The sequence below is a fragment of the Leucoraja erinacea genome, chromosome 5, assembly GCF_028641065.1.
Source record: "Leucoraja erinacea ecotype New England chromosome 5, Leri_hhj_1, whole genome shotgun sequence".
Classification (NCBI taxonomy): Eukaryota; Metazoa; Chordata; class Chondrichthyes; order Rajiformes; family Rajidae; genus Leucoraja; species Leucoraja erinaceus.
Genome location: NC_073381.1, coordinates 82,101,130 through 82,127,656, shown reverse-complemented (window position 1 = coordinate 82,127,656; position 26,527 = coordinate 82,101,130). Strand labels below are relative to the sequence as shown.

General features: G+C 41.1%; 1 protein-coding gene across 4 annotated transcripts in view; it reads right to left on the bottom strand.

The window, feature by feature from the left end:
* Window positions 1-224: 224 nt before the first annotated feature.
* The window catches only part of phip (pleckstrin homology domain interacting protein), a 186,218-nt gene continuing 159,915 nt past the window's right edge, over window positions 225-26,527 (bottom strand). For 3 of the 4 annotated variants that reach the window (XM_055636089.1, XM_055636087.1, XM_055636086.1), the window contains exons 31-40: window positions 25,809-25,929; window positions 22,920-23,045; window positions 22,132-22,207; window positions 20,894-20,947; window positions 19,665-19,814; window positions 13,670-13,822; window positions 11,352-11,515; window positions 9,044-9,306; window positions 6,404-6,562; window positions 225-2,894 (exon numbers count right to left, since the gene is read on the bottom strand). In XM_055636089.1, the coding sequence (XP_055492064.1) occupies window positions 2,224-2,894; window positions 6,404-6,562; window positions 9,044-9,306; window positions 11,352-11,515; window positions 13,670-13,822; window positions 19,665-19,814; window positions 20,894-20,947; window positions 22,132-22,207; window positions 22,920-23,045; window positions 25,809-25,929 (1,937 nt within the window). In that variant the 3' untranslated portion in view covers window positions 225-2,223. The remainder of the gene's footprint in view (window positions 2,895-6,403; window positions 6,563-9,043; window positions 9,307-11,351; window positions 11,516-13,669; window positions 13,823-19,664; window positions 19,815-20,893; window positions 20,948-22,131; window positions 22,208-22,919; window positions 23,046-25,808; window positions 25,930-26,527) is intronic. The other variant, XM_055636088.1, reaches the window with a different exon arrangement.

Genomic DNA, 26,527 nt, shown 5'->3' with positions numbered 1-26,527 from the left:
ATAAGTAGGTGGTGTCAAAAGGTAGAAAACTCCGGAGTGTAATAATCTTTATCCCAGCCCTAACCATTAACTAGAAAAAAGAAAAAAAATATATTCAAGGCACAATCACCAAATGCTATTTTGTTTGAGGGAAGTTACTGACTTAATGTAGCATAATAGACATAGGCAGAAAGTGCACAAAAACAACACTGTTGTGCAGTAATATACAATTTGCAGACATCCAATAAAAAGTAATTTGACCATTTAATTGCAGATTACAAAAAAAAGCCAACTTTTCTTTAAAATCAGAAAATAGGGTGCAAGCTCCAGAACATATTACTGCATGGAATGGATTTTAAACCATGTTTTCTCCCCCAAACAAGCCCAATAAGCATAATTGAGCCAATATTCATATACAATGGGACTTTTGCATTGTGACATTTTGTTAACTGCGTACCAGTGCCAAGTAAGTTCCCATTAAATCCTGTACTATTTATTGAAGGGGTAGGAGAAATCCTCACAAATTGAACAAGTCTGGAAATCTCTGTGTGATTCACATGCTTGGTAGTTATAAAATCTCAGAACCTTTTGCAACCAATAAAGGAGTTAGGCATGGTTCTCGTAGACCCTTTAAAAAGATGGAAAGTGTTTGCGTGTGTGCTAAAAGCCACTTGAATAGATGGCACATCTCAACCCCGTTCCTGTACTATATCTTAAAATATTTCTTTTCTACTTACAATATACAATATTTGTGTGTACGCATACGAGCGCCTGTGAAAATGTAACTAAAATCAATCCCCTTTTCTAGTTTGCCTCATATTTTCTTCCTGATTGTGTAAGGTAAGCAAGAAACAACTACTCAGTCCAGTGCAATGCAGTCTTTTTTGTTTGCCTCTACATTCAATAAATGGGAGAAGCAGCTTACAATTGCTTCACAATTGTGGGAACATAAAGGGCCACCCGTGCAATTTCTTCTAACTGAATTGCAGGCGCCCATGCACACTTGAAGTCAACTGTGTGTTCTCTGCAGTACACTCTGACATATGAGCAAGGACTTGTTTGTTAACTGCATGATTGGGTGGAGAGTGGGTAGAGGAAGCACTAAAGCTGAAATATGTTACAAAACAACCATTGCAATGTATTTCTGATGACAAATACATAATTATACCTGCATAGTAATAATAAGCATATAATCACACGTAGGAGTAGTGCAAAAACTTGCAAACATTTTCCGATTGAAAGAAATGATCAGAAACTGGAAATGTAAAACAAGTGAAATGAACATTCTAACAGGCTTTGACGGCATATATTTTAAGGTCTCAAAGCAAGCTCGTCAGCTTTTAACATTCTTGCCAACTCAGCATTAACTCTGTACAACTCAAACTGTTCGTTGAAGGGGAACATGTATCAAATAATCCAATGATAAACGGCACAGTTGCAACTGTTTCCTTAAAAAATTGCAAGGCAGTACAATTCGGATGTTTTAAATCTTGATTAGAAGACAAATAACACAATACACATGAATGCATTTCAATCCAAGAAATTTGAGTAACTAAAAATTACTTTTGAAAAAATACTGACCAACAACATTTCTGAAATTAGCTGACCATGGAAGATATTGCGAACGGCAAACATTTCATCAATATACGTGTCTGCATGTGTTTATATGAAATAATTTCAAATTTATTTGTTCTTATTGTTTTAGATGGCTTCCATTAATGTATGGTGGTTGTAAATAATTGATTAAAAATAGAATGATATTTCTAAAATATCTCTATATGTAAAAAAAATGAAAATCAGACGGTTTAAAGGCAGTTTTTAGCGACTATACTTGCCGAATTTAGGCTCAACCTATTGGCAAATCTGTAATGATTCACGTTTGACAAGTGCAAATACCAACTAGTCGCATCCCTCTAGCCACCAAACAATGCCAAATCTAGAGTTCTTCAGGAGATGCAGGATGGAAGTAGACAAGGTGTTTAGCAGAAAGTCAATCTTCTAAAATTAATTAATGGTGGAAAACATTTGTGCGTTTAAAAAAGTGTGTCAGGCAGTAATCAGAGAATACAAAAAAGATTTCCAACTTTAGAGAGTATATATTTTTTTGGAATCAGTCCTTGCTCATTTTGCCTTCTTATTAAACCAATCTGCAGGTGACAATGCAGTGACCTCAAGTGCAACAAACCCTTACCTGTTCTTGTCTAAACAAGAAGCGTTACCGAGTAGACAAACCACTACAGGTGTTTACCAACCGATCAGGTTGGCCTTTGCTTTTTCAGTCAGTTTTCGCAGCCTGCCTCTACTCGAAGTTCCAAAAGTTAAAGTGGTATCTTCAAACAGCAGCTGCCTTTGCTCCTCTTCCGAATCCTCCTCATTGTAGCATGTTGTCCGTCTACCTTGATTCCTTGTTTTCATGACAGATACAGAACTCATGGCCTCCTCAGTCCTTTCGTCCTCTTCCACGGGTTCTATAAGCTCAGTGGGTTCCGTGACCTCTTCATGTTTTCTACTATTGCTCCTTGTCTGCATCTTACGTTTAGCAACAAGTGTCAATTTGGATTTAGCTTGTAGACTCGTTCCTTTGGGTTTCCTGCCTCTTGTTGGCTTCTTCGGCAAAGATTCTCTTTGTGTTTTGCTCTCAAAAGTTGAGCTGCTTTCTGAGGTAGCTACTTCACCATTCAAATTGGGCAAGTCTTTCTTTTCTTCTGCTTTCTTCAATTCATTCTCTCTTAGAATATTAAGTAGCTCTTGCTTGCTTTTCCTACCTCTTTTCTTACCAGGTCCTTTAAAACTTTTTACCTCTTCTGGTTTCCTACCAAGACCCCTTTTGACCACAGATTCAGAGATGCATGAAGCATGTCCATTTACTTGTGGACTTTTCTGCACAGAGGATTCAGCTTTGACGATATCTGCACCTTAGAAGGAAAATAAACGTAAAAACATTTAGATTAAATAAAATATATAAAATATAACCAGCCCAATAATTACATTATTTTTATGTAGTATTCCTTTTTGATCTGTGGTTAATGGTATACAAGTTCAAGTTTCAATGTACAAGACAACTTCTATTGTTTAAACATGGGTGATATTATTTCTCTTACCCTCTTGTTGGACTGATTTCTTCTTTTACATTAGAACAAAGCAAAGGTGACACTAATTCTAATGTGATTGCATTTTTTTTTTAAAGAAGTATCTTCAAAACATAAATTTATGAACAAAACTTGGGTCACCTCTCCTAATATCTTCCTCCTGAGTTTGGAAATTATCTACATCCATTGTGAAGCAACTTAGGACAATAAATATGCAATACAAATGCCATGTGACACTGAAGACACAGAGAGCATAATGGTTTCCTTGCTGGTGTTCCAGGAACCACATTCATAAATATAAACTTTATCAAAAATTCAGCATCCACATTCCACCCCATACTACTATTCTGATATCTATCTATCTATATATATATAAAACTCAAATCCATCCGACGTCCGCCTGCAGTACGGATCCCTTCCTGCCTTTTGATTCGTTGACGGCTGCTCCTTCCTATCAGCTTCCAACACACTTCGAAACAATGTTGCAAGACAGGAACACTGAACTTTTCACTGCTGCAGCAGGCAGGGGAGGTGCAATTGAGGGAGGCAGGCGAATGCTGGAAACTTACATTTGGCAACGGCTTCAGTTCCATTAGAGGAGACGGGTGCATGGTGGAATATTGGGTTGGGGGAATCACACCATTGGGGGAGCAGACCCAACGGGTCTGCACTTGGTCTAGTATTAAATTAAAAATGCTTGAACTCATCTTTGCATCCATCCACACTTGCCACACTTATGTGTTCCTCCAGCCCTCGCATTCATTTAGGTATTCTTTTAGGCCTGTAAATCTATAGATTTATATCCAGGTTGCTCTGCTATAATGTGTGTTTTCGTATAGCAAAGTGGTCATCACACCATTGATAAATTAAGAAACACTACTTGCATTATACGGGCCAAATCTGTTATATTGCAATTTTGATCGAGAACTAGAAAGTATTTGGAAGTTACTATGGAAAATGACTCGCAGAAAAAAAGCCGTCTTGCAAAAGAAAGTCTCAAATAATTAGTGTTTCTGTGTAACATTGGAATTGACAAGCTATTCTTCTACTGACACTTGGGAATGATACTCCATTAACAATGTAACCTTCTGCCATTAGTATTTTTACGGAGCTGTAACAAAAATAAATTTTAAGCTTTCAAAAAGATTCATTTTTGAAAATCCTGCCGGAGAAAAACTTTGTTGGTGCAAGTCTGAAATTTGATAGACTTTTCCCAAATGATAGTTATCTTTACAATGTGATTTTCCATAATGCAAGATTTCTTTACAACGTTACTGTTGCATTATAGCAGAACTACCTGTATTACCGATTTTCATTGACAAAGCAGTGATATGTGCTTTCTTCATTAGTCTCTTAAATTCGCTCCAAAGCCTCTGTTTCCACTACTAAAGATATACAATATCATAGATAGACACAAAAAGCTGGAGTAACTCAGCGGATCAGGCAACATCTCTGGAGAAAAGGAATAGGTGACGTTTTAGGTCAAGACCCTTGTTCAGACTGAAGAAGTCTGAGTTACTGCAGCATTTTGTCCCTATTTTCAGTGCAAACCAGCATCTGCAGTTCCTTCCTACACATATCCAATATCATATTTATTTCAGTTAGGAAATGCTAGCATTTCATTTTACATGTAGGCATCTTATAGATACAAGATTTTATAATTGCAAAGGTGACCCAGTGCAGAATACTTTGAATTGCATTGGTGCACATAATATGAAGGGAATATCATTTGAGTGAATGGTTGATAAAATAATATGAACATCACAGGAAGATATCCCCAAGTTCCTGAACATTAGCAACACAATAATCATAATAGCAAACTGTCTGGTGGTTGTTAAACATTGGAATATTGTTAACATTTGCAGGATAAACATTTCCTTGTTGCCATGTGTTAGCAACATTATAAACAATGTCCAAATTTAGAGAGTGATGTCTTCAGCACAGTGTTGGCTATGGATAGCAAAGGCCTGGGTCTGGTTTAAGATTATCTCCGACAATAATGTTCCGCTTAAATTCTGGCATGGTGACTGACGCCTTCTTCATCTTATAAATATAATCGAATGGAGATGGCATTTTCAAAACTTTAAGCTGATATTCCCAATTGCACATGAGTGTTCCTGTGATAATTTAGCACTGATAATCCACAAACCCATATGTGTCATGATGTGACAATGCCTCTCTCGCAAGATAAGGAGTTGTTCACAGACAAGACCCTCTTCCACTTCTGCTTCTTTAGTTTAGGCTGATTTAGAGATACAGCCACGGAAACGGGCCCTCCAGCCCACCGAGTCTGTGCAGACCAGCGATCTCTGCACACTAACACTATCCTACGCACACACAAGGGACAATTTACAAATTTACCGAGGCCAATTAACTTGCAAAACTGTACGTCTTTAGAGTGTGGGAGGAAACCGGAGCACCAGGAGGAAACTCATGCAGGTCACGGGGAGAACGTAAAACTCCGTACAGACAAGCACCCGTAGTCAGGATCGAACCCTGGTCTCTGGCGCAGTAAGGCAGCAACTCTGCCCCCCTTCTCATCGAGCTGCTGGAAGTCTCCAGGTGTGGGCCAAACTACATAATGGCTGAACTATGCAGTGTGCTGTAGTAAATGATGATTATCCCTTATCACTATTGCAGTTTGTCTCCTTGTTAGTCCAGATCAAAATCTATTCTTCAAAACCGTAATTCACAGAAGCACCACTGGATTAGTTAAAGCCTGGAGAGCAGGGTGGAGCCAAGGAAGGGTGGAATGACCCTCATCACATAAAAGCCAGGCATGTAAGTTACAAGACAGCTGAACTCCAGCAGACTACGTTAGAATCAGAAATTTATACTTTTGTCCCCATAAACATGACGTGGAAAATGAAAACTTTCCATTCATTATTGCACATCAGCTGAACATTGAGGAAGTGAAAACCACTGAAATTCATCTGCAACTCAGTGCTGGCATAGAGAGCGTGCAGGTCTTCATGAATGCAGTCAATTGTTCCTCAAACAATGGGACAGCGCATAATTCTCAATATATCCACACACCCCGTGACAAGCAATGGCCATTACCCAAGGAGAAGGAGATGAAGGAGATGATGAAACTGAGAAACCTAATTACACGAGACACATAAACAATGGACAACATGATAGAATTTCATGCCCCCTTTACTGTAGTGCTAATAGCAAACCACTTGGGTAAATTAGTGACACATGCTGGATATAATGCAACAGGTTACAACATATCAACAGATTATTTCCCACTCAGGTGTCATCACAACAATCTATTAAATACTTGATTACAGAATCAACTGACTGACATATGCCAGTTTTAAAAACAAACTTGCCTTTAGGTTGTTTGAAGGTTGGTGCTTTATTTTTACGTGCGAACCTCCTTTTCTGAGGCTTTTCGCCTGTCAACGAAGTCTTAGTATTGGGTTTTGATTCAGATAGTTTAGGATTAAGTATATTGTTCTGGGCTTTCGATGGCTTAGAATTATTGTCTGCTAAAATATTAAACAAGAAGATAAATTATGTCTTTTGATTTACCATTAGCATAAACCACATTCGGTTTCCAATTAATTTTCATTTTACAGATGCTGTAAAGCATCCGATAGTCATAGAACGGTTTACATAGTTGACGATGTATTAAACATTCAGTTATAAAGACTAGATATGAAGAACTAATTCTGGGTCTAATAACTCAGATGGCTTGACTTGAGAATATTATTTTTCTATTCCAATATTATAGACAATTGAGGGATTCAATGGGCCAGACCACTGTGTAAAAATGTTGGTTGGTAAAGTAGATGATACATGTCTCACAATCCCTTGGGAATCAATCTTAAAGGGGTGGCGTCCCAACTTTGTGGCATGCAGAAGGAAGTCGGAGAAGGAGAGTGAGGTGGTGGTTTGAACAAAATGTCGGGGAATGGGGGATAGAGATGAACCAATGAGCATGAAAGAATGGAAAATCTAAATAATGTCTAATGGATGGAAGTTCAGGTTCGAAACTTCAGAATCCGAACTTGCCTTCAAAAAAATCTGGAAGTTTGTCACCATTAAGGAAGTTGATAAATTGTCATCAACATTTTACTGTATCAATCTCTTTTAGAAAATGAAAAATTGTGTTTCTGCAATGCCTCCAATCCAACACAATAGTGGTTGACTAAAAATTACCCCCGCTGACATATCCTAGTGAGCCATTCAGTTGTATCAAATCGTTAAACTATGACAGTGAAGGAGAAAAAGAAAACCAACTAGAGGTGGATAATCATGTTGGCTTTTCTAATAATGCTCATTTGCCAATAATCAATAAAAGGTTTTGTCAAAGAACCACTAGTAAGAAATGTAGTGTGTTTAAGGCAGAAAATTCCAGCGACCTGAGTCACCACAGATAAAGCATGGAGGATTATCCAAAGGCATGGCTAATGGCGAGCTGGGAGAATACAAAGTAGGTGTGCAAAGATAAATCATACCAGCCAAAAATTAGAGCAACAGTTTTCAAATGATGGAGCTTGTGGAGCTGGAGAAGCTTACAGGAGAAGTAATAGAGTACATCAAGTGAATTAAATACAATAGTGCATCTTAAAATTAACATGAGCAGTGGAGGCCAAGAGGGACAGGTAAGGAAGGCAGCATGTTGACAGAAGATAGACACAAAAAGCTGGAGTAACCCAGCGGGACAGGCAGCATCTCTGGAGAGAAGGAATGGGTGACGTTTTGGGTCGAGACCCTTCTTCAGACTTTCTTTGTGTTTATCTTCAGTTTAAACCAGTATCTGCAGTTCCTTCTTACACATGTTGACAGAAGATCTACGCTTATAAATGGTGAGAGACTGGGGGCTGATCATTGGTGCATAAAGATGGCAGAGGCTGCATTGGGAAAAGCCCGGGGTATGAGATGCAGACGTTCCTAGTTACAGGTGAAAGGATATAATACTGTGGAGAACATGGAATCAAAGTTTAGAGTAGGAAAGTGGCAAATTCAGTGAAAGAACAGGGACCATCTTACTGAATATAGTAATCTTAATTCATAGGCTCATGAAAGATCAAATGGCTCATGCCTGTTTCAATTTCGTTTGCACAGGAACAAATTGGCATATCTGCGAACACTCCTGTTCAACCTGCCAGAACGGCCGAGGGTGAGGTTAAGTGTGTGCGTGTGCATGTGTTTGAGAGTGTGTGTGAGCGTTGTTTGTGCACATGCGTGTGTTTGAGCGTGCATACGTGCCTGTGTCTGTGCATGCGTGTGCAGCAAAGGAAGGGGTGAAACATTTAAAAAATAATATGTCCACGCATTAATTTAAATTTCATAAAGACATACTCATAAAGTAAAGAGCTCAACACTTACTTAAACTGGAGCACAGCACTATGCACCTGCTTTTTTCTATATAAATGCAGTTTTCTTATACTTGTCAGATTGCAAGGACAAAGAATCTAGAACAGTACAACACAGGAACGGGCCCTTCAGCCCACAAAGTTTGTGCCAAACATGATGCCTAGTTAAACTGATCTCATCTGCCTGTACACGATCCAGATCCATCTATTCCCTGCACTTCTATGTGTCTGTCTAAAAGCATCTTAAATGCCACTATTGTATGGGCCTCCACCACCACCCCTGGCAATGCGTTTCAGGCCCCCACTGCTCTCTGCCCTCCATTAAACTTTCCCCTTCTCACCTTACAGCTTGTCCTCTATTGTTGGGCATTTCTACCCTGGGGGAAAAGGTTCCGACTCTCCAACCTCTCAACATTGTACATCCTTCTATCAAGTCTACCTTCAACCCTGATGTTCCAGAGGAAACAATCCAAGTCTATGGGAGAATGGCTCCTGCCCAGAGCAATATATGGTAGCAGTTCTCTTGGCAATCAGCCTATTGGAGGAAGGACCACACCAGCTCATTTTTTTTTAATCATTGGAATGCAGTAACATAACAAATCTGACTGCCAACCACAAAATTAAAATATTTTGCAGCAAAGTACTTACTTGCACTTGCTGTTGAGGCAGCCACGATAGACTTTGGAACTGCTGCCACTGTCCCAATTAAAGGAGGTGTTTCAATCCCAGGAGACACCCCCTGTCGTAGCCGTGTGCTTCGGGTACGGACGATCGTAGCAGATTCACCCGTTTTACCGTTGGCATGAACAACAGCAGATTTCACACTCGTTGATCTGACAGGCATTGACAAAGGTGATGCCAGGAGCTCTGCCTTAGGTTGAGGTTTCAAAAGTTTTCGTTTCCTTTCAGGGCTGTAATGGAAACTCACCCTGTTATTGCATATCCTCATATATGTTTATGGACACACATCCCATCAGAAATGTATTTTTACAATCGTGCGGAAAATCCTCAAATTAGCTTTTGTCCAATTTCTTCAAGAGAAGAGGCAACAATTGCCTTTGCTTTTATATTTTGGTAACTGCACTCAATAAAGTCAAATAGTTACTAAAGCTCCGGAACTAAATGTTTAAACAATGTATAGGGGCGACACGGTGGCACAGCACTAAAGCTGTTGCCTTACAGTGCCAGAGCCCCGGGTTCGATTCTGACTATGTGTGCTGTTTGTACGGAGTTTGTACGTTCTCCCTGTAACTGCATGGGTTTTCCCCAGGTACTCCAGTTTCCTCCCACACTACAAAGACGTACAGGTTCACAGGTTAATTGGCGTTGGTAAAATTGTCCCTCGTGTATGTAGGTTTGTGTTAATGTGCAGGGACCTCTGGTTTGGGCGGACTCAGTGGGCCGAAGGGCCTATTTCCGCGCTGTACTAAACTGAACTAAACCTCTAAACTAAACTAAATGTTTAATCAAAGGAAGATGGCTAAGGTACTAGGGTATTTTATGCCTACACTTTCTTTCTTCTTCAAAAATAAATCAATATTTGTTAAATTAGTATTCAGACCACAACACTATATTTCAACTGCATCAAAAGATACCATCTCCAAGATCCACAAATCATACAGCAGGCGATCTCCATCACTCACAGAGCAGTTCTTATGCAATTAGTCCCATAGCTCGACTCTTTCTCACAGCTTTACAAATTGTACACATACTTGAAAACAATCGCCATGTGCAGTGTGGTACTCACACTAGCATGCAGCTGACATGACTTACCTTTTTGATGTGGGAGATGAATAAAAATCTCTGCTATGATGAAAGTTTTGATAGACTTGGGCATTCTGGCACAACTGAAAGTGTACACTGCTGCACCTCAATTTCCACTTTAGTAGATATTATGCCTTTTAGGACAATAGTACTACGCAACCGACAGCAAGGGTATTGGGTGTCAGGGGTTATTGGGGCCAAGGCAGGAGAATGGGGTTAGGAGGGAGAGATAGATCAGCCATGATTGAATGGCAAAGTAGACTTGATGGGCTGAATGTCTTAATTCTGCTCCTATCACTTATGATCTTATTAACCTACATTTGATCCTTGGGACAGACATATATATAATAATAATTGACTTAATTTCAACTGGTCATGCAATGTATAATGGAATTTAAAATAATTTTATTACAAATTGTATAAAATATTTTTGTGCCACATCTGATTTTTTTTTGTTGCTTTTTCTTGCATATCATTGCAAAAGAGGTCACTCCGTCAGTCAGGTTTATGTCAACTCAGAACAGAAGAAATCCACCATTTGTTCAGGAGTTGTGTCAGAGATTATGGGAAGAAGGCATAAGAATGGGAAAGATAGACCAGCCATGATTGAATGGCGTAATAGTATTTGATGGGTCGAATGGCCTAATTTAGCTCCTAGAACTTATCTTCAAGGGATTTAAAATGTTACATTTGTACTAAATGGGATGTATTAAAGATTATTTTGTCCAGCAGGTGAAAACACTCTGATCCCATTATAGATTTTACCACAATAAAATGGAAATCTTTGAAATATGCTGGAACAGCTAGCTAATACCTTCATACACAAGCAATGAACAAGCCTGGTGATATTCCTTTTAATAGTCAATATGTTCACAGAAGAAACACATTTGAATTCATTCCTTTAAAATGGCAAAACTTGAACTTCTCCATACCTAGTTAAGGGTGGGTGGAGGGGGCAGGGGCGAGGAGAGGAGAAGAACCTCGGTTCGCGGGAACTGCCCCAATACATCGAGCAAGCGGGCCAAGCATACTTTGAACTTTGGTTAATGGCGTCAAAAATGATGGCGCCTCCATGTGTAATATATGCAAAAGGAATTGCACTGTGCAGTTGCATAGTGATAAATAAAACACTATTAACGATGCAGTAAATGGAAGAACTGTTTACCACCTTATCTACCCTGAATGAATGTACCTCGATGCAACACTGCTTGAATTAGAGCTACTTCTTCTTCGCTTCTGCCTTTGTTTGCACGGCTTCTTTCTTGAACAAAATCGAACCGCTGCCTTATAATCAGAAATGACCGAGCTGATGTGGTCTTCAAACAAAGCCGATAGCCGTAAACTCATACTGTAAATCTGGTGAGAAAGAAAATGTAATTGTAATGCAAGAGCAATGTTGATGAGCGTTTTAAATGTCTAGATTTCACATTGCAATAAGCCTTGAAATATATTGCAGTTTATTACGTTATTTCAATGTTTTTTTAAAAACTATATAAGCTACAGCGAGAGGTTGGATAGACTTGGATTGTTTTCTCTGTAACATCGGAAGTCGGGGGAGACGATAGAAGTATGTAAAATGATGAGAGGCAAAAATAGGGTAGACAGTCAGAATCTATTTTGCCCAGGATGGAAATGTCCAACACTAGAGGACATAGCTATAAGGTGGGAAGGGGAAAGTTTAGTGGAGATGTGCGAGGAAGGTCTTTTTTAGACAGATAATAGTGGGGGGCTGGAACACATTGCATGGGTGGTGCTGGAGGCAGATACAACAGTGGTGTTTAAGAGGTTTTTAGACAGGCACATGGAAGTGCAGGAAAAGAGAGATATGGGTCATGTACAGACAGATGAGATCAGTTTTGCTTGCCATCTTGTTTCAGCAGGAGTAGGCCATTCGGCCCTTCAAGCCATTCAATATGATCATGGCTGATCATCCACCTCAGTATCCCGTACCTGCCTTCTCTCCATACCCTCTGATCCCCTTAGCCACAAGGGCCACATCTAACTCCCTCTTAAATATAGCCAATGAACTGGCCTCAACTACCCTCTGTGGCAGAGAGTTCCAGGGATTCACCACTCTGTGTGAAAAAAGTTTTTCTCATCTCGGTTTTAAAGGATTCCCCCCTTATCCTTAAGCTGTGACCCCTTGTCCTGGACTTCCCCAACATCGGGAACAATCTTCCTGCATCTAGCCTGTCCAACCCCTTAAGAATTTTGTAAGTTTCTATAAGATCCCCTCTCAATCTCCTAAATTCTAGAGAGTATAAACCAAGTCTATCCAGTCTTTCTTCATAAGACAGTCCTGACATCCCAGGAATCAGTCTGGTGAACCTTCTTTGCACTCCCTCTATGGCAATAATGTCCTTCCTCAGATTTGGAGACCAAAACCGTATGCAATACTCCAGGTGTGGTCTCACCAAGACCCTGTACAACTGCAGTAGAACCTCCCTGCTCCTATACTCAAATCCTTTTGCTATGAAAGCTAACATACCATTCGCTTTCTTCACTGCCTGCTTCACCTGCATGCCTACTTTCAATGACTGGTGTACCATGACACCCAGGTCTCGCTGCATCTCCCCATTTCCTAATCGGCCACCATTTAGATAATAGTCTGCTTTCCTGTTTTTGCCACCAAAATGGATAACCTCACATTTATCCACATTATACTGCATATGGTGATACGCTACTGGACTGTTCTGTAAGGAGAGAGTATCCCTGTGTCCTTGCACTTTGGGCAGGTGACAATAAAGCACCGTTGAAATAACTATACAAGGGCGACAGAGTAGAATAGCTAGTAGAGCTGCTGTCTCACAGCACCAGGGACTGAGATCAAATCCTGACCTTGGATATGGTGTGGAATTTGTACATTTTCCATGTGACCATGTGGGTTTCACCTGTTTACATTCACAGATCCAAATAGATGCAGGTTTGTAGTTTAATAGACCCCTAATGTATATGTGAGTTGGAGGGAGTTTTTCAGAATGTGAAGAGAATAAGGATAAGAGGACAAGCTTTTTTCCATTAAGAGTAGGGAAGATTCAAACAAGAGGGCATGATTTGAGAATTAAGGGACAGAAGTTTAGGGGTAACATGAGGGGGAACTTCTTTACTCAGAGAGTGGTAGCTGTGTGGAATGAGCTCCAGTGGAAGGTGGTGGAGGCAGGTTCGATTTTATCATTTAAAAATAAATTGGATAGTTATATGGACGGGAAAGGAATGGAGGGTTATGGTCTGAGTGCAGGTAGATGGGACTAGGTGAGAGTAAGTGTTCGGCACGAACCTGAAGGGCCGAGATGGCCTGTTTCCGTGCTGTAATAGTTATATGGTTAATAAACAATTGGACTAATGTCAGATTGATATAAATGGATGACTGTTGTTCGGCATGAACTTGGTGGGCAAATAGTCTGTTTCCGTGCTGCCTCTTTCTTTGAATCATTAACACTGTAACAAACTTTGAAAATCTTTGTTTCTGTTCCAGATAGATGTTATTCTTAATTTCATCATTTGGCTTACTCTTGACTTTTTGCTGGGAGTGTAAGCCTTGGAGTTGCTAAAAACAAGGCGGACATCTTTGCACAATTCCATTGGTGTCTCGTAGTTTCCAGCCTCCAGTGTCTCCTTTACTGTGCCAAAATCCATCGGTGTGTCAACGATCTCTCTATAATCCTAAAAGAAAAAATATATACAAAGAGGGTGACTTTTGGAAATTAAACCAAGACTCCTGAATCATGGTCAGGAGTTTGAGAAATAATGATTTATGGAGTTAACATCTCAACTCTTTCATCAGGAATTTCTTCAAAGTTCTTCCATCAAACAGCATAACTTTGGTCTCCGAATGTACTCATAAACCTAGTTTTCTGCAAAACATTTCACTCAATATGAAATAACTGAGGACATTCCCAATATTGATTTCTGCATTACAAAGGTATCGTGAACGTGAATATCCCATATATAAGAAATAATAAAGCCTGTGATTGTTGCTGTAAGCAGCAAAAGCCATTTACAGCACATTCTATTGTGTATTGTGCTCTTTTTGATTGTATGTCTGCATGGTAAGTCAAATTCCACTGTAACCTAACTGGTGCATGTGACAATAAATGTGAACTTGAACTTGAGCTATAGGGAGAGGTTGAGTAGGCTGGGCTTCTATCCCATGCAGCGCAGGAGGAGGAGAGGAGATCTTATAGAGGTATACAAAATCATGAGGGGAATCGAGGACCAGAGGCTCAAGGCGAAGGGGAAAAGAATCAATAGGAATCCGAGGGGTAACTTTTTCACACAAAGGGTGGTAGGCGTATGGAATAAGCTGTCAGTAGAGGTAGTTGAGGCTGGGACTATCCCATCATTTAAGAAACAGTTAGACAGGTACATGGATAGGACAGGTTTGGAGGGATATGGACCAAGCGCGGGCAGGTGGTACTAGTGTAGCTGGGACATTGTTGACTGTGTGGGCGAGTTGGGCCGAAGGGCCTGCTTCCGCACTGTATCACTTTATGACTGAGGTTGGGGTTGGGGGGGGGAGTTTAACCCAATCTGACAAGGAACTGGAAACAATATTTTGTTCTCTGAAGTGGGGGGGGGGGGGGGGGGAGGATACAGTCAAACACAGATGGAAAGCTATAAGTCCATTAGACAGAACAAATGTGGGTATGAGAGCATACATGGAGTAACGCAAGACCAAATTGCACCTATGTTAATACAAAGACTGTGAACAGTAATGCTGATGAGTTGAGAGCATTGCTTGGCACATGGGGATACGATGTTGCTGCTATCACATAAACATAGTTGGAAGAAGGTCAGGTCTGGCAGTTCATCACTCTGGGGTACAGAATCTAACATTGTCAATGTAGTTATGGAAAGGGAAGAGATGACTCAGATATTAAAACATTTAAAAGACATTTTGCCATGGATAGAAAGGTTTAGAGGGACATGGGCTAAAAGTAAGTAAGTGAGACTAGCTTAGATGGGGCATCTCGTTCAGCGTGGATGAGTTGAGCTGAAAGGCCCATTTCAATCTCTGACTAATTATTCACACAACTATCAGCGCGCGGTCTTCCTACACATCTGTTCCTCTAATTCTCGCTGACAGTTGTATGTTGCCTGACCACAAAACATCATACCTGTAGTCCATAATTTACATTTAAAGCTTTTCACGGTACATGTGACAATAAACTAAACTGAACTGAACCATGCTGTATGACGTTATGACTTTATCCATGCTAATTGTTTTGCATATGGAACACTAATCCCATTTCCTGCTTTAGGACTACACCCTTTTGTGCCCTGGCTATTTAAACGTTTGTCTAAAAGCCTCTTAAACAGAGTGATTGTATCTGACCACCAACTGCTGGCAATGCCTTCCATAGATCAATCAGTCCCTGGGTAAAAAAATATATATTTGCACAGCTTGAAAACGCCTCAACTTAAACCCATGCATCTTTGTTTTTGATACCCTCGTGCCAGGCATTGCAAACTGCAAACAGTCTCACCCAGTCAACCTCTGCATGTTCCCACCTAATGCCTCCAAAATCAACAGTGTGCCAATATAGGATCTTAACTTGTGTGAGCCAGTTCCATCTTTCTCTATAACCAATTAAAAACCAATAGTCAATGGTCAAAAGTGCTTCCCCACTGACAAGCATTGTTGTCCATCCAGTGTTGTACCTCTCTAGTGGGGCCCTAGAGAATATAAATACTGAGTAAAGAAGCTTTCTTGTACATGGTGGGGCAGCGATAGAGTTGCTGCCTTATTGTGCCAGAGAGCCCGGTTTGATCCTGACTCAGGTGCTGGCTGTACAGTTTGTACTTACTCCCCGTGACCTGAGTGGGTTTACTCAGGGATCTCCGGCTTCCTCCCACACTTCAAAGACATACAAGCTTGTATGTTAATTGGCTTGGTATAATTGTACATTGTCCCTAGTGTGTGTAGGATAGTGTTAGCGTGCGGGGATCACTGGTTGGCACAGGCTCGGTGTTCCGACGGGCCTCTTTCAGTGCTGTATCTCTAAACTAAACTAAATGCTTCACCCCATCCAAGCCCTTTCCACTTTTTGTGATCCAGTCAAGATTAGGGAAGGTAAAATATCCCACTAATTTATTCATAAAACTATCCGCGGTCTTCCAATTCAGCTGCTCCTCTAATTGCTATTGACATTGGTATGTTGTCAGACAAAAAAATATTTCACACCTGCATGCACTGACACGAGAGCTATAGATGCACATACAAAAGGGTAGTTGAGGCCAGTTCATTGGCTATATTTAAGAGGGAGTTAGATGTGGCCCTTGTGGCTAAGGGGATCAGGGGGCATGGAGAGAAGGCAGGTACGGGATACTGAGTTGGATGATCAGCCATGATCATATTGAATGGTGGTGCAGGCTCGAAGGGCCGAATGGCCTACTCCTGCACCTAATTTCTATGTTTCTATGTAAAAGCAAGGCTCAATATACTGTGATGAATGAAGCTTGCTAAAAGGTACCGATGTCTTCAGTTTACAATACAATCCAGTTCCATTGTGTTTGTGTCACATGATAAAACATGTCAACCATATCTGAATTTCCAGTGGAGTTCCGCAGCGTTCTGTGCTTTGGTCGCTGCTCTTCACGCTGCATATTAATGATTTGAATGAGGGGATTGAAGGCTTTGTGGCCAGGTTTGCGGATGATGCGAAAATAGGGGGAGGGGCAGGTAGTGTAGAGAAAACAAGGACTCTGCAGAAGGACTTGGACAGGTTAGGAGAGTGGGCAGTGAGTGGCAGATGGAATATAGTGTAGCAAAGTGTGGAGTCATGCATTTTGGTAGTAGGAATAAAGACGTAGATTATTTTCTAAATGGGGGGAGAATCCAGAAATCGGAAGTGCAAAGGGACTTCGAGTGCCAGTGCAGGATTCCCAAAAGGTTAATCTGCAAGTCGCATCGGTAGATAAGAAAGCAAACGCATTGCTAGCATTTTTGTTTTTCAAGAGAGCTTGTATACAAAAACAGGGATGTGATGCTGTGGCTCTATAAGGCGCTGGTCAGGTTGCATTTGGAATATTGTGACCAATTTTGGGCACCATATCTGAGGAAGGACGTGCTGGCTCTGGAGAGGGTCCAGAGCAGGGTTTACAAGAATGATCCTAGGAATGAATATGTTAATCTATGTTGAGCGTTTGTCGGTACTGGATCTGTACTCGCTGGAGTTTAGAAGACTGAGGGAGGATCTCATTGAAACATACAGAATAGTGAAAGGCTTGGATAGAGTCGATGTGGAGTGGATGTTTCCACCAGTGGGAGAGTCTAGTACTAGAGGTCACAGCCTCAGAATAAAAGGACGTTCTTTTAGGAAGGAGATGGGGAGGAATTTCTTTAATCAGAGGGTGGTGATTCTGTGGAATTCCTTGCCACAGAAGGCTGTGGACACCAAGTCAATGGATATTTTTTAAGGCAGAGATACAGTAGATAGATTCTTGATTAGTACGGGTGTCAGAGGTTATGGGGGGGAAAAGGCAGGAGAGGGGGTTAGATAGGGAGGAGAATGGGGTTAGAAGGGAGAGAGATGAGAAGACAGAAAAGTAAAAAAAAAAAAAAAAAAAAAAAAAAAATAAAAAAAAAAAAAAAAAAAAAAAAAAAAAAAAAAAAAAAAAAAAAAAAAAAAAAAAAAAAAAAAAAAAAAAAAAAAAAAAAAAAAAAAAAAAAAAAAAAAAAAAAAAAAAAAAAAAAAAAAAAAAAAAAAGAAAAAAAAAACGAATAGCGGAGTAGACTTGATGGGCCAAATGGCTCCTTTCACATGATCTTATTCATTTCCGGCTCCTCCACCCCTACATATCGGATAGACCAAGCACAGACTGGGCAATCATTTCGCTGAACACCTGCACGCAGTCTGCCTTGGCCTACGCAATCTCCCGGTTGCCAAACATTTTAACGCCTCGTCCCACGCTGACCTTTCTGTCCTGGGCCTATTCCACTGTCAGAGTGAGGCCACACGCAAATTGAAGGAAAAGCATATTTTGCTTGGGCGGCGTACAACCCAGCGGTGTGAATTTTGATTTATTTAATTGCAAGTAACCCATACATCCCCTCTCTCTCCATCCCTCCCCCACCCTAGTCATCTTGCATCCCCTCTCTCTCAATCCCTCCTTAGAACTGCCATGTTTTGTCAGAGCATTTCAGTATTCTAATACCTGATAATCAGTATTTTACTGAGGAAATCAGTATTTTTACGCGGTGCCATGTTGCTGATTTTTTTTTAATGTGCGGTCATACCCATGTAAGAGTACAAGAATGCATAACTTTGCTGCCAATTCACATGTCTTCGACGCACCTTACTTGACAGTGCATTCATTGCCATCTTTTTGTATACTTCTGTTTGAACGGCTGCTTCCTGCTTTTAGCACCAGATGATGATGTAGAAGCCATTTTGGAAGCCTCACTCCCTCTTCTCTCTCTTTCCCTCCTTCCTCTCTCTCCCTCCCTCCCCCTCCTTCTTTCTCCCCCGCTCTCCCTCCCCCTTTACCTCCCTCTCCTCCTTCCTTTTTTCCTCCCTCCCTCTTATTCCCTTCCTCCCTCTCTCCCTCTCTCCTTCTCCCTCTCTCCCCCTTGAGCCCACCCACCGTTCTGTAAAATTAAGGTATTTTACGCGTGGGAATTTAAACGAAGAGCCAATCTCAATGTAACTGCAATCCCACTGGTAACCTTTCACCACTAGGCTTATCCAGAATTCTACCACTGCCTGAAAAATAAGCAAAGGCTCAACTTCCACTGAGAAAGAGAATTCCAAAGACTCATAGTTATGCGAGAATTTTCCAATACTGTCTGTGACCCATAGCGCTGTGGCCAGAGAGCTCCAGCCGGTAGCGCTATATTTAGAACCCATAGCGCTGTAGCCGACAGCTCTTTGTTTAAATTCCCACGCGTTAAACTGACAGCGCTCTGTTTAAACCTGGAGCAGGACAGGCAGCAACTCTGGAGAGAAGGAATGAATGACGTTTCTGGTCGAGACTCTTTTTCAGACTGAACGGAGCTCCGTATTTAAAATCCATTTTAACAACACAAAATCGTACATCCGTATTCTTGTTGCATTTCCGTACAAAATACGGAAAATCCGTACTACTTGGCAGCTCTGCTTCCCCCACCTAGTCATCTTGCATCCCCCTCTCCCCCTGTCCCTCCCCACCCTAGTCTTCTTGCTAGTTTCACTGTATCCCTTCATTCTCACCGATTCCACAGCCAACAATGGGCCATTGTGGGCTCCGTGGTTATTGGTGCCGGCTCTGATTTGTTCTGTACGTTTTCATACTTCTCATTTCATCTCTGTCTGAGGAAGGGTCTCAACCCGAAACATCACCTATTCTTTTTCTCTAGAGAAGCTACCTGACCCGCTGAGTTATTCCAGCATTTAGTGTAAACAAACGTCTGCAGTTCCTTCCACCATTTATATAATTTATTTTAAGCACACGATTAGTTGAAATATACACACGTTTAACCTCATATGTGATGCTATCACATCAAGAAACTTAGGCATTTACATACCGGATACTGAAATAAATCTACAGGCCGGCGGAAAGGCTCCGAGTCTTCACATTGAAAGATTAGCTCCAGCAGCTCTCTACCTCGCTCCTTCCATGCATTTATATCATGCGACTGAACACAACTGCGCTGGGTCCTCCTCGGACGGTACTCCTGCATTTCCCAAAAACAAGTTAAATGATTTATGCCCACAACACATACAACAGCATCTTCCAGCTCGAGCCTTCATCACTCTCAATGGAGAAATATATTTGGCCGCATTCATTTTCTACTTTTGTCAGCCTGGCTCTCAGTTTAGAGGTTTTGTTTTAAAGTTTAGAGATGGGACATGGAAAACAGGCCCTTCGGTCCACCGAGGCTACGCCGACCAGCGATCTCCGCAAACTAACACTATCCTACACACACCAGTGACAATTCACACTTTTACCGAAGCCAATTAACCTACAAACCTGTACGTCTTTGGAGTGTGAGAGGAAACCTGAGCACCCGGAGAAGGCAGCAACTCTACCTCTGTGCCGCCCTTGGGAGATGGGAGGTTTTACTGCAAGCTCTAACCTGTAACTGGGCACCTTGGAACATGAATGCCCTCTTATCACCAAAGAAACCCGCTCAATCCACATTACAGCACGTTATGAAATAAATGTCTTAAGAACACAAAGATTATCGACACATTTATCTTTCTCACGAAAGCACAATGGATAAAATAGAGGCTGGTTATAGAAACAGGGCAGCATAGTGGCCCAGCGGCAGAGTTGCTGCTTTACAGAGAACCGGGTTTAATCCTGACTACGGGTGCCATCTGCACAGAGTTTGTACGTTCTCCCTGTAACCACGGGGGTTTTCTCTGGGTGGTGTGGTTTCCTCCCACACTCCAAAGACGTACAGGTTTGCAGGTTAATTGGCTTCGGTAATTTGTAAAATTATTCCTCGTGTGTAGGATAGTGGCAGTGTATGGGGTGATCGCTGGTCGGCACGGACTCAGTGGGTGGAAGGGGACTTTCCGCACTGTATCTCTAAAGTCTAAATAAGGTAAAAGTCACATGCTTAAAAATATTCAAATGGGTATCTAAAGTAATAGATCAATGTGACAGTTGCACGTATTAGCCAATATATTTTCTCTTTTACCACACCCAAAAATCCAACAGGTAAAAATTTGTTCATCAGATCGAATGAGTTAGGCCTCTAGGCCTTTCTACCAGGACTTATATTACACAAGACACAAATCAGGCTACCTTTGTATTCCTGGTAGACGTTCCTGGGACATCAGAATTCTCTGCCTCATCATCCTATTGACCAAAAATAAGAGAAAACAACTTAATAATTATCAAATAAATTATTAGTGTGCTTTGGATAACTCAGGATTGCTTCAGAATAACTGCAACTTTCAAGCAAAATATAAAATGAAAATGTCAGTGGCTAACGCAACACTCTACATTTTGGCAAGTAAATAATTATGGCTTAAATCATTAATGTGAACCCTGACAACTGTGGAGACAATTCAGCCCATAAAGTATTACATGGTGTCCGATTCTGTCCTTTGCTCCAAATGTTATATGTTCACTTTATACCACGGAGTTCCGAGACAGTAATGAGCATTAGGAATGCAGGCTTTTTTTAATGCCATTTGATGCCTGATATCCCAAGATCAATTATTGCACCATGTTCCCATGTAGTGTCCCGCTTATAATCAGATATTTCAGGACGGACTGAGCATTAAACCAAGTGCCTGTGAGTAAATTGGACACATTCATGTCTTGGCTGAATCTATTTATTCTGTCACCAAGTGTTTATTTTGCACGGCGATACTCCGGGTGAGCAGGCCCGACTTTCCCGCCGAGGTCAGTCCACGGAGGAGGAGGAGACCCACGGGGCGCCTCGGCCTACGGAGAAGCTGGCGCGCACGAGTGGTCGAAGCAAGGTGGTCAGGTCAGAGCCCCAAGGTCGGGGTGGGTCAAGGACAAGGTCAGGGTAGGGTCAAGGACAAGGTCGGGGTGGGTCAAGGACAAGGTTGGGGTGGGTCAAGGACATGGTCAGGGTGGGGTCAAGGACAAGGTTGGGGTGGGGTCAAGGACATGGTCAGGATGGGGTCAAGGACAAGGTTGGGGTGGGTCAAGGACATGGTCGGGGTGGGGTCAAGGACAAGGTTGGGGTGGGGTCAAGAACGAGGTCAGGGTGGGGTCATGGACAAGGTCAGGTTGGAGCCTGGAACAGAGTTGGGCCGAGGACAAAGCCTCAGGGACAAGATGGGCCGAAGTGGATGGGCTGCGTCGCCAAGAACAAAGGGGGACCCGTCATGGGGGGGAGAGGAGAGATGAGTACTTTTTGTAGCTTTGCCACCAGCTTTGTGGCGACTCTTTTGTGTACTTTGTATGCAAAAACAATTATTTTCCCAGCACCTAGCTAGGTACAAGTGACAATAAAGAGCCATCATCATCAAATTATTCTGTTCAGTTTCAGAAACTTATTTTACCTCGTCCTCATCATCTGACATCATTTTCTTCTTCAGGTTATTATAAAATGGAACGATATCAGTACAGCTCTGGTCTCTGCAGCAATAAATAGTTAAGGTTAAGTTATAATAGGATATGGTCATAAGGCAGGTCAATCAACTAAAGCACTACTGACAGCTGTGAGATCATTGGGAAAGTAATGAGGGAATATAATGACATTCTAGCGTTTTAAGCAATGGCGACCTGAGATGTCTTACAGATTTGAAAAATAGGATAAACATTTTTACAATGAAGCAATGCAACCCGAGCATACAAATCAAACCGGCTTTAGTTTTCATAGGTTTGCATTTAATTAAAAATGAGCTGCAAAAGAAAAATTATAAAAACACGGGTGGAACAGTGGCACAATGGTAGAGTTGCTGCCTTACAGCGCCAGAGACCCGGGTTTGATCCTGACTACAGGTGTTGTCTGTACGGAGTTGTTATGTTCTCCCCTTGACCTGCGTGAGTTTTCTCCGGGATCTCCCGGTTTCCTCCCACACTCCAAAGACATACAGGTTTGTAAGTTAGTTTGCTTAGGCAAAAATTATAAATGGCCCCCAGTGTGTGTAGGATAGTGTTAGTGTATGAGCTGATTGCTGGTCAGTGCAAACTCAGTGGGCTGAAAGCCCTGTTTCTGTGCTGTTCCTCTGCACAAAATAAAACTAATAACATATGCATTGTATATCGAACAAAATGTCTCATTTTAAGGCACAAGCGATTTTTATTAGCTGCAACATATTTACATATACAACGAAACAAAACTTACTTTATAAAATGCAGGAGGACATTGATGACAAATTTGGCAGATTTAACGATAGGACTTCCAGGTTCATTGAAGGTACCTGCATTATGTTCAATGTATCGTACCTCCCATATCAGGGATGACACACGTCTGAAAAACAACATCATTTTGAATAAGCATTGGATTTAAAATTATTGTAACATAACCATTGACGAGCATAAGCACTCCTGTGTCAGGGGAGATGCGTCTAACGATGAGAATGTTGGTGTTTCTGGGAACATTTGTACACGGCATGATATCAATCAAATAAGGTTCTTTTCACATATGATCTCTTTGAATACAAGCCAAAATTAAAGATAAAAGACCATCAATAATTAAGTGGGAAATTGTCCATTAATTACTCTAGCTGTTTATGGAAGGCAATTAAATGTCAATAAACTGAAGGCCTTTGTTTAAATTTTCAATGTATTAAAGTCATAGCGTCATCGAGTGTGGTAACAGGCCCTTCAGCCCAACTTGTCCACACCAACCAACATGTCCCATCTGCACTTGGCTCAACTGCCTGCGTTTGGCCCATATCCCTTTAAACATGCTAATCCATGTACCTGTCTAATTGTTTCTGTCTCAACTACCTCCTCTGGCAGCTCGTTCCACACACCCACAAAACTTTGTGTGAAAACAGTACCCCTCAGATTCCTCTTAAATCTTTTCCCCTTCACTTTAAACCTTTGTCCATTGGTCCTCGATTCCCCTGCTCTGGGCAAGAGACTTGGTGCGTCTACCCGATCTATACCTCTCATGATTGTATACACCTCTAGATAAGATCGCCCCTCATCCTCCTGCACTACAAGGAATAGTGTCCCAGCCCGATCAACCTCTCTCTATAGTCTAGACCCTCTAGCCCTGGCAAGTGGATGAGAGGTCCAAGTCAAACTCTTAACATTCACTACTGTAAACAGGAGTTCCATGATGGGAACACGAGTTTGTAAAATTTACAAGGATAAATTATTGCTACTTTTATTTGGCCCCTGCTATAATTATCACACAAAGTACAACATTACTGGTTCAGTATCTACTGCAATTTAGGTGCAAAGCAAATTGAATTATCGATGGAACCTAATTCAACAAATTCAGAGGATAAACTGACTTTAAAAAAAAATATGTCAAAGAGAATTTCACAGAGAACAAAATAAAGTTATCTGGTATTTATATAGAGCTCTTACTGCAAATCTCAGAGGTATTTCACAGGAACATTAATAATACAACATTTCCTTATTTAAGGGGATGTAAGAGAGAATTCTAGAAGCTTGGGCAAGCAACATGTTTAAGAAATACTACAGAGGAGAATGAGATTTTAGGAAATAAATTCTACAGCTTGGGACCAAGAACACTGATGTCACATGCTCCCATTTGTGGAATGGGTATGTTCAGGATGATCAGTGGACCAGAACTGGAAATGCACTGATATTGTGGGGTTGTGGGCAAAAGAGATCACAGAAAGTAAACAATGGCAATGAATGAGTAAGTGTGAATTAGTATGGGTGTCAGGGATTATTATGGGGAGAAGGCAGGAGAATGGGGTTGAGTGGGAAAGATAAATCAGCCATGATTGAATGGCGGGATAGACGGTGGCCTAATTCTGCTCTATAACATGAAGTTATGAATGCCTTCTCTGCATGAAATATAAAAACTTTCTGACAAATATTCACTTTGTGCAATGCAAGCTCACACTTCTGGTTGTTTTTCCACTGCAAACATCCCTGCATCAATAAGAACTGACGTGCTAGGCTAGAGGCAGTTTCTATCTGCTGCCAGAGATTTTCATGCAGTAAATCTGGCAATTATTTAGCTAATTTGAACAGAGGCACAAATCTGAGTCAGTGCAGCTAAATTCATCACCTAATCTGTCATTTTTTCACCTTTCCAAGAATAGCTTTGTCACGTCACAGGGGGACACTGACTGTTTGTTAACCTCAACGTGTGAAAAAAACTGAGCAAGAACTGATCTTCAATACTCTAGTGCTTTAATGCATTAAATCCTTAACCGAGTTCCCCAAGATGGTAAAATGCAGTGGAAGCATGCACCAATCTTTTTTCTTCTTCCCTGAGATAGAATGTTTAACTTAAATAACTGACAGCAATAGATTGAAATCTTAGTCATAAGTGAGGTCTGAATTTTGATCCCCAAGTTAAATAGCCTTGTTAGTGTGTTGTATGGCTGCTACAACAGGTGCTGTTATTTAATGTAGATACACAAAATTGCAGATGCTGGAATCTTGGGCAAAACATAAAAGCGCTAGAGGAACTCAGTGCATCAGGCAGCATTTGTGGAGGGAATAGACAACTCAAGTTTCAGACAGATGACAATTTTGCCCTCAATCAGTCTGAAGAAGGGTTGTGATCCGAAATGTCATCGATCAATTTTTCTCCACCGATGAGGGGTGATCTTATCAAGGTGTGTAAGATCATGAGGTGAATAGATGGGGTGAGTACAGATTCTTTTACCCAGAGAAGGGGGATCAAGAACCAAAGATCATAGATTTAAGGAGAGAGAGAAAAGACTAAATAGGACCCTGAGGAGCAACATTTATGCAACAGTGGATAAATGGAACATGCTGCCAGAGGAGGTATTCGAGGCAGTTACTATAAACAACATTTAAAAGACATTTGGACAGCTACATGGATGGGAAAGGTATAGAGGGATATGGGCCAAATGCAGGCAGGTGGGACTAGTGTAGATGGGGCATCATGGTTGGAAGGGGCAAGTTGGACTGAAGGGTCAGTTTCTGTGTTGTATGACTTTGTAACTCTGTGGCATTACGTCCTGAGTTCCTCCAACACTTTGCATTTTGCTGGCTACTATAACTTGCTGCATTTCTAGCTGGTCCCGTGTATGATGCGGTGAAAGCTCACCTGTAAAACCTGTGCTCTAACCTCTCTTTAATCGTGTTGAGGTCTGTGGGATATGCCACCACTGTACAATACAAGGGATAAGCCTGGAGGTCCACAGGGGCCACAAATGGAGCAGCAATATCTGAAAAAGATTGCATTTGTTGGAATTATTCACAACATAATTGACTGTGAAATACTTAGAATGTAACCACCCCACCTCTGTTCAAGTTATTGAAAGATTGGAAAAACTACTATGAAGCACGAAGATCTTCTTATTCCAAATGAATCTCCCAAAGGCAGGATTTTCATACAAATGAGATCAACATTAGAGTGAAATAAATTATGAATGAAATGCGTGAGCCTCATATTAATTAATTTACTTAATTTAAGATAATGCCCTGAAGAACATTTATTTTTCATCTTCATGATATATCAGCATGCTTTTTCATATTTATATTTCTCTTATTTTCCTATGCAAGTGACCACCGACATTCAGCCCAGCCGATGCCATCTCTCCGAACATTCCCATCAGACCCATTCCTCACCAATGCACTCAATACCTGTTTTTTCCCCACTGCCGTATAATTTATGCATAATGTTGTATATTTCTTGCATAATATACATAATTTATGCATTAAAAAAAAAAGTTCAATTTAATTCAGAGATACAGCACGGAATTAGGCCCTTCAGCCCACCAAATCCGTGCCGACCAGCGATCCCCGCACATTAACATAATCCTA